The 13,564-nt window shown below is 40.7% G+C and overlaps 1 protein-coding gene across 13 annotated transcripts in view; it reads left to right on the top strand.

Annotated features, from left to right (window-relative positions):
• Positions 1-13,564, top strand: part of SLC8A1 (solute carrier family 8 (sodium/calcium exchanger), member 1) — a 355,239-nt gene that overhangs the window by 64,160 nt on the left and 277,515 nt on the right. For 7 of the 13 annotated variants that reach the window (XM_014538444.1, XM_005864748.2, XM_005864750.2 and 4 more), the window contains one exon: positions 5,141-6,972. In XM_014538444.1, the coding sequence (XP_014393930.1) occupies positions 5,174-6,972 (1,799 nt within the window). In that variant the 5' untranslated portion in view covers positions 5,141-5,173. Of the gene's footprint in view, positions 1-5,137; positions 6,973-13,564 lie in introns of all 13 variants that reach the window. The other 6 variants (XM_014538446.1, XM_014538441.1, XM_014538447.1 and 3 more) reach the window with 1 other exon arrangement.

Here is a 13,564-nt window from a genome sequence, read left to right as displayed (position 1 = left end):
GGAGGAGGGGGCGGAGAGAAGGGGAGGTGGCAGGAAAGGCTGGCTCCTCCAAGAGGAACAGCTCGCTGGGTCCTCTGTCCTAAGGGCTTTTAAGGGTGGAAATGTCAGGGGAGGTCCCAGGGAAGGATCTCAATAGAATATTCATCAGCTTTCCAGGTGGATCTTTTCAGAGTCCTGGTCTCCATGATTGGATGGCACCAGGCAGGGTAATTAGTCAATGCAGCTGGCCCTGTGGTCCGCCCTGGCATCACTTCCCTGGTTTTGCTACTTTTCTGGGCCTGGAGCTGAAACCCAACCAAGGCCTAGATGTATATGACGTGGGTCAGAACCTCATTGTCCCGGGGGCTTCATGCTTAAGGGCTATTCTCCACCCCCATCTTCTTTCCCCCTCTAGGGGTAGCTAACCCACATGACTAGCAACATGCCATGGGAGGAAAGGTCAGGGAGGGCCCGAACCATCTGACCAGGTCTGTGAAAGGTCAAGGGGTCTAAACCACCTGACCAGCTAGGGGAGGAAAAGTTACCCTGGGGCAAGGTCCTTGTTTTCCTAGTTTTGCTTGATGCCAGGTGTGGGGCACGGTTACGGTGTTTTGGCCAGGTTTAAGCCTTGGACTAATGAAAGGACAGGGTCCTCTCATTGCCACGTGCAAGTCCCAGCTGGAGGGCAGGGCCCTCCCAACACAATCATAGCCAACGGCTGTGGTTGTAAGCTTGAACCTATGGTCCAAACACGTAGCCCCACGTGCCTTGTGATAGAGTTCGGGTGCATGTAGTTAAGTGAGGTTGAAACTCACGAGAATGCTGTAAACAACGTGATCACGCCCCTACTTTGCCTCGTGACATCTGCTATAAAATAAAGACACGGCTTGTGGGCGCTGTCTCCTCATCAGGGAGCAGCGTCCCACCGAGACCCAGCTTTCATTCTCATGTCTGTCTTTTCTCAATCCTTTCACCCCCCTACTCAGGGTCACTGAACCAGGCTGAGCTGGCATGGCACATAAGGCGCCGTGGGGCTGAGTATGCCGTGGCCGTGCCGGCTCCCCACAGCCAGGCACACAGGACTTTCCTTCTTGGTGACCTTCTGTTCCTGGCCTATCTTCCTTGCTTTGCTCATGTCTGTCTAACTGCCTACCACATCTTTATGACTTTTAACAAGTACCTGTCTGAGCCTCAGTTCTCCCACCTCCAAAATGGGCCAATGATATCTACTGCAGAGGTTATTGTTTGGGAGCTGTGCACTGTGCAACCACAGGGGGCGCTATAACGGAAGTGGCATCAGTAGGAGTTGTGTAACACCGCAATGCTGGTTCTTGTGAGTGTCAGGCATAATTCAGCGTGGTGTCTTTTCAGCGTGGTGCCTGGGATAGTGTTTAAGAATGGGACCTAGTGTTATTCTCTCAGGCACTCGGCTATCATTTGCTGTTGTGCTATTTTGAAACTTGCTTCTAAGAAGGAAAATAGTATGGGGCACAGAAAACACAACATTCAAAGACCTGGCGGCAAGAAAGTGTTTTCATGTTCAGCAAATGAGACTTTCCATATTCTAGAACTCAGAGGCTACATCCGACCTAAATGATCTGAACAGCCTATTGAGGGGTTTGGGTTTGTCTTCAGGGCAATAGGCAAGCAATGACGAGCTTTAAGGACAGTGAGAGAGTCAGACCTGCACGTTAGGAAGTTCATTTTGGCTGAAATGGGAAGAATGTGATGATGAGATTTGGCAGCAGTTTGAAGGCAATGGTTAACCATGGTCTCAGAGGCAGGCCCAGGTGTGACTCTCTGTTCGGTGTTTATTCCCTCTCTTCTGTATCGCTCTCTGAGCAGGCGCTCACCCTTCCTGATCCTTACAGGCTCCCAGTACACGTTGCTTGCAAATCTTCCAAAAGGGTCACTGCCAGACTGTCTTTCTCCTTTTTAAACTTGAGATCTCTACTGTATCATTTTTATACCTGCCAGGCATTGGGATCATTTATTAAACAGATTTTTTTTATAATGGTCAAAAGCTGGTCTTTTTGTTCCCACCTTTGTCTCTATAGTCTTTCTCCACGAACAGCAGAGAGAACCTTTTTAAAAGGAAAGTCATCTCATATTATACTTGTGATCAGAACCTCCCTGCGATTCCCATCTTCCTCACAGTCAAAGTCAGCCCCTTACAGTGGCCTCAGTGCCCCTAATGGTCCATCCCCACTGAGCTCCCATCCCTGAGCACTGAGCCCTGAGCCCTTAGCCCTTGGCTCATCGCCCTCTCGTCACACTGGTTTCTCTGTGGTTCCTTACACTATGGGAAGCACAGTTCCATTCATCAGGGTCTTGGCACTTACCTGGAATTCTCTTCTTGCAGATATGCATCCACAAGGCTTGGTCCCTTGCTTCCTTTAGGAATTTGCTCAAATGCCCCCTTATCAGAAAGACTTTCTTCACCATCCAGAATAAGTTATCCATGCCATATGTGTGTACACACACACACTCATACACACACAGACTCCTCTCCCCTTATATTCTCCTCACTCCACTACAGCATTTTCCTCACCTGACATTTGCATTTATTTGTTTGTTTCCTTCCACTGGACTGTAAGGTCTGTGAAAACAGATACTTTTTTTTTAATTCATTGACCAATTCTTGGGACCTAGAAGAAAGTCTAGCAGGTCATTCTGAAATACCTATTAGGTGGCATAGATAAATATTTGTGGAATAAAATGGCTGTGTAAGGAAGTTAGAACTAGACCTTCTACTACTGTTGGAGCTGGTTCAATGTCACCTTGTTTTAAAAGATCCTACATCCCACTCAAGCCCTATCATGTCTGAACAAGCAGTCACAGTGACCATGAACTTTTGCATATTCTGAACATATGCTTCTATTTTTCTGCCTTTTACTTAGAATGGAATTCTACCACCACAACCCTCTGTTGTGTCTTCTTTAGTGTGGAAAGATGTCAGAGTTTCTCCCCCTACAGTGATGAGCTATGGGGGCTTTAAGTGATGGCAGGTGGGCTCTCTGAAGGTCTGCAAGGATGTGCTGGACCCTGGTGCAGTTTCAAGTGTAAGCTATCACCAGCTAACTAGCAGGGGCCAGAAAAGGCAGGTGAATGTGTGTGTGTGTGTGGGGGGGGGGGGGGGGCGCGGAGCGGAACTTGGACAGCCTGACGCTATGAAAGGCTCTAATCCGGCTTCACTTCGAACTTTTTATTAGGCCACAAGGCTGTGTTCTGACTCAGGACCCCTTCCTGTCACCACTTTGCCTGCTGTCATAACTGACCTTCTAGACCAGCCGTGGGCAAACTACGGCCCGCGGGCCGGATCCGGCCCGTTTCAAATAAAAAAAACTAAAAAAAAAAAAAAGCCCGTACCCTTTTTTGTAATGATGTTTACTTTGAATTTATATTAGTTCACACAAACACTCCATCCATGCTTTTGTTCCGGCCCTCCGGTCCAGTTTAAGAACCCATTGTGGCCCTCGAGTCAAAAAGTTTGCCCACCCCTGTTCTAGACCAAAGTTACCCTGACTTGGAGCAGACCCTCCTCTATCCCACTGAGCCCTGGAGGCAGAGGTGATGTAAGGTCCGAGCTGTGTTGTGCCTAAACTGCTGGGTGAATGTAGAGCCATGGTGGCTCAGTCCACCACTTTGCTTTGCTTTCCAAGTTCTGTGCTGCTCAGTGACTCTGTTGCCATAACCCTAATTGCCTGCAGCCCTTCATCATATGTCACTTTGTGGTCACTGTCATCCTGCCACATGAGCTCATTTAGATGGAATTATCACTCCTGTACTTTTTGGTCACTTGAACCCTCTATAGAACTAAGATGTGTTTTAGAAGGATCGTGGAAAGTATGACATCAACGCCGAGAAGGAACACTTTATGGCTGGTAACGCTGATTTCACAGCCTGCCAGGCTAGAGTCTTACACACACCACCAATCTTGGGCCTGCTTGTCTCCCTTTCCTGTTGCGGACAGCCTCCGGAGGAGCTAGCCAGATCTGTATGCAGATGTGAGGAGTTGTGCTTGTAGAACCCGCTGGCCAGCTGCTAATGCATCAGGAGACCTGGGCTTGCTGAAAATTAGGAGGAAATGTGCTCTCATCAAACATGCTTTTAAAAACTGTACTCAATGTGTGGAAATATTGCATTACAGCAGAATTTTCCCCCTCAAGTACGAATAACACAGAGCTTTGATTGCAGGCAAGCGTGAAGATGTCTCTGTGTTTCCAAGTGCGAGGTGTACTCCAGAGTTTAAGATGATCACCAGGCCCTGTTTGGTTGGATTTTTAAAGTCCTAACTTCAAACCATCATTTTTTTTGGCTTTTTCTTAGAGTTATTTAGGTTTTATAAAATTAGCAAAATCTTTTAAAGCAGTTTCTACCCCCACTTTACAAAGGATTGGAAAAACATCAAATAATATTAATGGAAGGAGAGATGACTTAAGAGGTAACATTCCTGACCCTAATCTCATCCATGGTTGGATTTTTAAAGTCCTAACTTCAAACCATCATTTTTTTTGGCTTTTTCTTAGAGTTATTTAGGTTTTATAAAATTAGCAAAATCTTTTAAAGCAGTTTCTACCCCCACTTTACAAAGGATTGGAAAAACATCAAATAATATTAATGGAAGGAGAGATGACTTAAGAGGTAACATTCCTGACCCTAATCTCCTCATCCGTGACACCTCAGGACCTCCACTAAAGCATCAATCTTAATAAGGTGATTTTGGCAATGAGACATTTTCTGGAAAGTGATTGTACTAACCAAAATTTAAAAGAACATGTGCTTTAGCAACAAGGAGAAAATTATTTAATGCTTAAAAAGTTTTTGGTGTTTTTCTAATTGGCTGTTAGCATGCATAAATATGCATACAGCAATGCAAGGCTATAATCGAACTGTTCTTTTCCATTAAGACAACTGTGTACATTGTTCAGTGAATGAGGACTGCACGTAGAAAATCCACAAGCAGAGGCAGTGAGTTGTAGACTTTACTTAATCCCCGATGGGTTCTTAGACTAATGATTCACCATAGATGGTGGGATGGCAAGGTATGAGCAAATCATTGGTAAGATTAATAAAAATAAATAATTAGTCATGCTTTGGATCTGGCTCTAACGATGTGATTCGTTTTCCTACCCAACCCCCATCCTATTTCTTCCAGTAGGTTGGGACAGCTGGAAGTCAGCCATTGTACAACATGCTGCGAGTAAGTCTCTCACCCACCTTTTCGCTGGGATTTCATCTGTTAGTCATCGTGGCTGTCTTATTTTCCCATGTGGACCATATAAGTGCCGAGACAGAAATGGAAGAAGAAGGCAATAAAACTAACCAGTGTACTGGCTCATATTACTGTAAGAAAGGGGTGATTTTACCCATTTGGGAGCCCCAAGACCCTTCCTTTGGGGACAAAATTGCTAGAGCGACTGTGTATTTTGTGGCCATGGTCTACATGTTTCTCGGAGTCTCTATCATTGCCGACCGGTTCATGTCCTCTATAGAAGTCATCACGTCTCAAGAAAAGGAAATAACCATCAAGAAGCCAAATGGAGAGACCACCAAGACAACGGTGAGGATCTGGAACGAGACGGTTTCCAACCTGACCTTGATGGCCCTGGGGTCTTCTGCCCCAGAAATTCTCCTTTCAGTCATTGAAGTGTGCGGCCATAACTTCACCGCGGGAGACCTGGGTCCCAGCACCATCGTGGGAAGTGCTGCATTCAACATGTTCATCATCATCGCACTCTGTGTTTACGTGGTCCCAGATGGAGAGACGAGGAAGATTAAGCACCTGCGTGTGTTCTTCGTGACGGCAGCCTGGAGCATCTTTGCCTATACCTGGCTTTACATCATTCTGTCCGTCATCTCTCCCGGGGTGGTGGAGGTCTGGGAAGGTTTGCTTACTTTCTTCTTCTTCCCCATCTGCGTGGTGTTTGCTTGGGTAGCAGATAGGAGGCTTCTGTTCTACAAGTATGTCTACAAGCGGTATCGGGCCGGCAAGCAGAGGGGAATGATTATTGAACACGAAGGAGACAGGCCATCCTCCAAGACTGAAATTGAAATGGATGGGAAAGTGGTCAATTCCCATGTAGACAACTTCTTAGATGGGGCTCTGGTCCTGGAGGTTGATGAGAGGGACCAGGACGACGAAGAGGCTAGGCGAGAAATGGCGAGGATTCTGAAGGAGCTCAAGCAGAAGCATCCAGATAAAGAAATAGAGCAATTAATAGAATTAGCTAACTACCAAGTCCTAAGTCAGCAGCAAAAAAGCCGAGCCTTTTACCGTATTCAGGCTACTCGCCTGATGACTGGGGCGGGCAACATTTTGAAGAGGCACGCAGCGGACCAAGCAAGGAAGGCTGTCAGCATGCACGAGGTCAACACGGAAGTGGCTGAAACGGACCCTGTCAGTAAGATCTTCTTTGAGCAAGGGACATACCAGTGTCTGGAGAACTGTGGCACCGTGGCCCTGACCATCATCCGCAGAGGTGGCGATCTGACCAACACTGTGTTTGTTGACTTCCGAACCGAGGATGGCACAGCCAACGCGGGGTCTGATTACGAATTCACTGAAGGGACTGTGGTCTTCAAGCCGGGCGAGACCCAGAAGGAGATCAGAGTTGGCATCATTGATGACGACATCTTTGAGGAGGATGAGAATTTCCTCGTGCATCTCAGCAATGTCAAAGTGTCTTCGGAAGCTTCAGAAGATGGCATACTGGAAGCCAATCACGTTTCTACACTCGCGTGCCTTGGCTCTCCCTCTACGGCCACCGTGACTATCTTTGATGATGACCACGCGGGCATCTTTACTTTTGAGGAGCCCGTGACTCATGTGAGTGAGAGCGTTGGCATCATGGAGGTGAAAGTGTTGAGAACATCTGGAGCTCGAGGAAATGTTATCGTTCCCTATAAAACCATCGAAGGGACCGCCAGAGGTGGAGGAGAAGACTTTGAGGACACCTGTGGAGAGCTCGAATTCCAGAACGATGAAATTGTGTAAGTTCTTTTTTTTTATATACACATGTGTGTTGAGTGTGTTTGTGGATGTGAGAATGCGTGCATGTCCTTTTAAATTAAATGGCATACAAGGAATGGAATAGTTATTATACCAGACCACTTTCAAATCTCAACCCTCACTCACATATCATCAATATACTCTGTACACAGAGATCTTAACTTGATTTGATTTTTACTTTTGCACTTTTAGATATTTTAAGTACAACATAGATCATGATAAAATAAGTCTTGTGACACAGTTTATCAAAGCACTTATGATGGGTTGAAAATTTGTGTTCTGTTTTGAATCACATAATATACACACAGTAAGGGAATATTTAAATCATCACATCAGGTCCCTAACTTCACTGCTGAGTACTAATTGGGAAAATCCAAAGAACAGATACCTCTGAAAAGAATTTCCTGGCTACCAGGGCTGTCTGGAACAATTTATGCTGCTTTTACCTGACACTGTGGTTTTGTGACAATGTAAGATGATGTTTTGCTTAAATGTTAAGACTTAATTATAACTTAATGACCAATCCTGCTTTTTCAGTTTTATGCCAACATGGAAAAAGTCATATAGCTCTTATTTCATTCCAGTCTCATTTTATTTTGCATGATGCAACAAACCCTTTACCCTACTGATGTAGTGATGGGGAAAGAAGTAAGTTTCTATCCTAGCATCCTAATTGACAGGTCGCAGGTCAGAGAAGTGGACAACAATTTATTCTTCCTTTTGCCACGTTACAGTGACACTTGCCAACATTGTAACATGTCGTGCCTGGCTGTGGCTGTGTCCTGAATTTTCCATTGACAGTTGCTATTTAGAGAGCTATCCCTCCTTCCTTGCCTAGGAGGGGGCATCACACTCATCAAAAGCAAACCAGGAAGTCTGACTCAATGAGCAACGTCCAAACTGGAAAGAAGGAAGAAAGGAAACTGTGTAAAATAGATTCGATGCAACAAAGGACAATAATAGGAATTATTATGTTGGTTGAGTCATTGCCAACTTAGAAATTTCAGGAAAAAATGATAAAATAGTTTGTTCTATAAATCAAGCATGTCAAACTCGCAGCCCGCGGGCCGCATATGGCCCACAACGAATATTTTTTGCGGCCCAGCCAATATAACGCTGTGAGCAGTTATTTACAATTATGAAAGGAAATAAGTCTCCTGTCAGATCCAGAATTACTGACATTCACCTTGGGTCAGTTTTGAAAGTAGTCACTGCGAACAAGATTTCCCCCGAAGTAGGAAAGATAGTAGCAAAGAAGAGATGCCAAGTGTCAGGAAGAAAACTTTAATTTTATCATTGCTCTTGTTCTTTTTTTAATACTATACTTTTTAAAATTAACCTACGTTTCTATGAAAATTGAAGCTTTTGTTTTTTTGTGGCCCACATAAACTTAAACCTTGTTTATTTGGCCCATGTTAGCCTTTGAGTTTGACATGCTTGCTATAAATTGTTAACTCTTGTGTAAAGGACGTATATATGTCAAATGGCAAGTACATTCTTTCCAAGTTGAAACTTCTCCTGCTGTAAGTGTAGAGAAAACAAACATAGAAGTGGGGGGCGGGGGGAGAGAGGTGGGCAGAAGGAGCAGATATTTTTGAGTCTTCCAATGTCTTTGACACTGTATTATAGACATGAACAATTACTGATATCGCAATGAAATCAAGCAAAACAGAGATTATAATATCTACCCCCGAAGTAGGAAAGATAGTAGCAAAGAAGAGATGCCAAGTGTCAGGAAGAAAACTTTAATTTTATCATTGCTCTTGTTCTTTTTTTAATACTATACTTTTTAAAATTAACCTACGTTTCTATGAAAATTGAAGCTTTTGTTTTTTTGTGGCCCACATAAACTTAAACCTTGTTTATTTGGCCCATGTTAGCCTTTGAGTTTGACATGCTTGCTATAAATTGTTAACTCTTGTGTAAAGGACGTATATATGTCAAATGGCAAGTACATTCTTTCCAAGTTGAAACTTCTCCTGCTGTAAGTGTAGAGAAAACAAACATAGAAGTGGGGGGCGGGGGGAGAGAGGTGGGCAGAAGGAGCAGATATTTTTGAGTCTTCCAATGTCTTTGACACTGTATTATAGACATGAACAATTACTGATATCGCAATGAAATCAAGCAAAACAGAGATTATAATATCTATGGATGTGTGTGAGGGGATAGCTTTTGATGACTATCTGTTTTATGTTGGTTCTTATAATGTTAATGTTTCACTTAGTAAGATGTATTTTGTTAGGACAGATGTTTCATTAAAAGATAATAAGTAGTGGAGTACCAAATGAATAGCCTGCATACCCAAGAAGGATTTTCCCAAAGGCCTCGTGTGGAATGTGATCCTGCCCAGGTTAGCATAAAAGCTCTATTCCTTTGCTAGGAATTCTTTCTCATTATATTTTCTAATCATTTCAGTTATTGAATCCTCTTGTAATAGATAGCACTTGTAGGCCACGTAAAAGTGCATTGCTTATTATTAAAGGAGTATTGCATGTTGCTAAATGAGCTCACAAGGGTAGCCCTTAAATATGTCCAAATTGGTATTTTGTTTATTCATTTTACTTAGGATGTTTTCTCATGAAAAATTGGTCTTGCTTTCTCTTAATAATGGCTCTGTACTTGTTTATTTGAGAGGCTTTTCCTATATACTCTGCTATCCAGGACTTTTACCAAACCATAAATAAATAACCTTCTTTTGTGCACAGTGTAGAATCAGAAGGGGCCGGGGGCGGGGAGAGACTGCGTGATTGATGGAATAATTTTCTATTCTGCCAGCTCCATGTAAAACACTCACCCTATGCCATTAGATTGATTGAATTCTTGCGAAGGAGGGATTATTGCCAAACTCCAGCTTTAGAAATTTACATATCTTGTGAAAAGTAGTAAGAATTGGAATTATCAGTATGGCATCTCTGTATACATGTTCTTAGGACTATTCTAGACCAATCGCCAGTTCCTAGTTTTAAAATCTCTTGCTGAATTTTATTCACTAAGTGGAAATATGAAGTTTTAGAAATGGCAAAACATTTTTATTTATAAGTGGAATAAAATTACATCCCTATATATTTTTCTTTTTCTAGAATTTTTATTTTTACCTTATAGAGTTTTATGACTGATGAATAACTTGGTAGATGCTTAATAGGTCTGTTGTTTAAATCAATTTGTTTGGATGACCAAGACTTAGCCTTAAAATAGGCACCAAGGATTCAGACAGAATGTTTCTAGAAAAATGTAATATGATCAATGGTCCCTCATTGTATACTTTTTATGGATCTTTTATTTCTGGTAGTTGCTTCCAATGTCAGGTCCACACAGTCAGATCCAAATGAGAGAGTTTTGTCCTCATACAGTGAAATTGAACTATAAAGAATCACAATTTATCTTTAAGAATGAATTCTTATCTCCTCCAATTAATTACACAGTTAATCTCAAAAGATTACTTTCTTAAAAACCTACAATGCATAAATGGGACTGTTGACACCACTCCGTTTCATTAAATACTTCAAAAAATTTTTTGTTTGTTTGTTTAATGCTATGCACAAAGCCAGAACTTAAGATTCTCTCCAGAGTACCATAGCATGATTCCTGGAAATGCCTGGATTTAAAGGCTATCTAATTTTAAGAAGCCATTAACCAAGACAGAAATAGGATCCAGTCTAATCAGGGATGGAGATAAAGAGGCAGTCAGCTTTATTGAATCTTGAGTCTTGGGAACAAAATAGATTCCTAATCTTTGATCTTATTTTTAGTACAGAAATCATTTAAATTTATAAGTATGTCTATGCCTATTAATTTGTATTTTTATATAAATGAGTTGAATTATTTCAATCTGATCTTTTTAAGATCAAAGTCTGTATTTGAGAAAAATACTGATAAGTGATAAGTGGTGCCTGTGGTCTCTAATAAAATGCATTCTTGGCAAAACATTTTAAAATTACAATGGAAAAACCCATTAAATAGATATAATTAGCAGCACATGCAGTTGTATAAACTCAAGCAATGACAAATACTAAACCCATGCCAGCTAATCTTGACTTTCAACAGGGAATTCTGTCTAATGTTAACAGCTAATAAAAAAATAAACGAAGAATATGCTAATTTGATTTTGTGGTTTGGTAGGTGATATCCACAAAGTTGGCATGCTACTATGGTTGTTTTTTAATGATGCTATTTTAGTGGTAATAATAATTATAAAATGTTGCTTGGTCTTCCAATATCTAACTTAGCTTCACTATTGCAGAAAATGTTAAGGTTAATTAATTAATATAGAGACAAGTCAAATTTAATTACAGTACTTGTATAGCTATTAGCTATAGCTCAGCATTAATATCATATTTGGAAGACAACTCAAAAAGATCATCAGCATTTAATATATATTTTAAATGTAGAGTTAAAAAACAAAGTATGTAGGTTGGAAAATTTATATAATATATTGTTTAGCAAATCAGTTTACTGGGCATTTCAGACACAGCATATTCATTGTGCAATGGCTCTGTCCCAAATTAAGTTTGTTTTAACAGCTATTACATTTTCAAGTATGATTATAACTTCATTAACTAGGAAATAAAATACACAGGACAACAAATATAGCTACTTGACACTAAACATTTACATGGGGAGGAGATAGAATGAAGTAAAATTTTATTATTATATAGATTTTATGAAATTATTATTATTATATTCCAGGGAAAATAAATATTTTGCTTTTGCTGTTTATATTACCAGTATCCTTTTGCTTTATAGAATTTGAAAGAATAAATGCCTCACTAGAGGAGAGAGTAATTCAATTCTGAGAGTAGACAAATATGTAATACAAAAAGGCAACCAGCTGTAAAAAAAATAAAAAAATAAAAGAAATAAAAATATTAAGAAAATTTGAAGTGATCAGAAGAATAATTATGTGTGTTTGGGGAATCAGAGATGATGAAAATTACTAGAGAAAATAACATTAGACAAGAAAGGCTGTTAGCACATATTATCTTGAGTCTAACATAGTGAATATTTACTTTATGGTAGAAGGATTTAATCAACTACATTTAGCCTAGGAAAACTTAACCTACTTAACTAAACTAAAAAATAATTATTTTACATTGACATAAAACTTTACTGGGTAATATGCTAATTAAGAAATTTACATGGAATAATTCTAGGATTTTAATGGATTTTTTGGATTATCTTTTCAGACTGAAATATGGCTTCTTAGAACCAAACCACATGTAGTATTATCTGCAAATCTAAATTATAACTACAAGAAATGTTTTTATAGATGCATGTGCTTTCATGAATGACAGGGTGAAAGTAAAAAACACACACACACACATTTATGACTTTGAATTCACTACTGCCAGAAGCCTTAAGTGATTATGTGCATAAGGGTTGTTTACCATGGCAACCGGATTGCCATGCTTGCTCTTGTAATCTCATTTCCCACTGCTAATTAGAGTGTGGGCTTATAATAGAGTTATGTAAAGAAATTTCATCTTAGCAAATGAGGAGGCTTCATAGTTTAGACACACTGAACTGTTTAAATTATGGACTCTTTCCTGAGTCATCACTCAAAGCCATTATATAGGGGGCTAAATACTTCCCTGGCTCAAGGCTGGAGAAGAATATGTCAGTAGACCTGCACATACTTAATAAGCTCTGATTTGTGCCCAACGCTGGACAAATCATTATGCAGGAAACAGAAAAATATACTTCTTATACTATAAAGTGGGAGATGAGGACGCTCATATTTTGGTAAGTACAAACATCATTATGAAGACATGATGTAAGCTGTAGGAGAAGTTCTAATTTGGGACAGAAATATCTGCATTTACTTTTGAAGGACAGAAGGTGTACTTGGAGAGAAAATGTAATGTGCATCTCAAGGTGGAGCCTTATCGTGGTAAACCTGAGAGTATGGACAATTTCACTAAACAGACAGGATTGTTACCAAACGTAATGAAAGATTCAGTGAACATTTGTTTTCTTTAATGGGACTTTAAACCATTATGAGGGCATTTATATTAATCTGAGTTTATATCCCTTAAAGCAGTCCGGGAAGGACAAATACTGCATGATTCTACCTATATGAAGTACCTAAAGCAGTCATTCATAGAAGCAGGGAGAAGTGTGGTTGCCAGGAGCCAAGGGAGGGGAAAAGGGAGTTACTGATTGACAGGTATAACGTTTCAGTAATGCAAAACAAACAAGTTCCAAGGATCTGCTGTCTGGCATTGTGCTCGTAGTTAGCAATATTGTATTGTACACTTAAACATCTGTTAAGAGGGCAGATCCCATGTTAAGTGTTTTTACTACAATAATATAAAAATTTTAAAAATAAATCATGTAACTGATCTACTTGAAAAAAGTAAGCTTGGGTGCTTGCCCTTCTAGACCACATTGCCTCTCGCCATTTCTAAAGAAAATATGCTAGATTTCTAGTAAAATATCAGTACTTTATTTTGCACGTTGTGAACTGGTCCTTAGTCTCAAGGCATGGTTTTGACTGACTTCAGTCCTGTGGCCGCTTGAGCAGCCCGTAGCCCATTTTGCCTCCCACTGCCCCTGCATTTGTCTCAGAGTTACCCA

This window comes from Myotis brandtii, unplaced genomic scaffold, assembly GCF_000412655.1.
Source record: "Myotis brandtii unplaced genomic scaffold, ASM41265v1 scaffold191, whole genome shotgun sequence".
Classification (NCBI taxonomy): domain Eukaryota; kingdom Metazoa; phylum Chordata; class Mammalia; order Chiroptera; family Vespertilionidae; genus Myotis; species Myotis brandtii.
The sequence above is the reverse complement of the archived record's forward strand: the minus strand, read 5'-3'. Positions and strand labels throughout refer to the sequence as shown.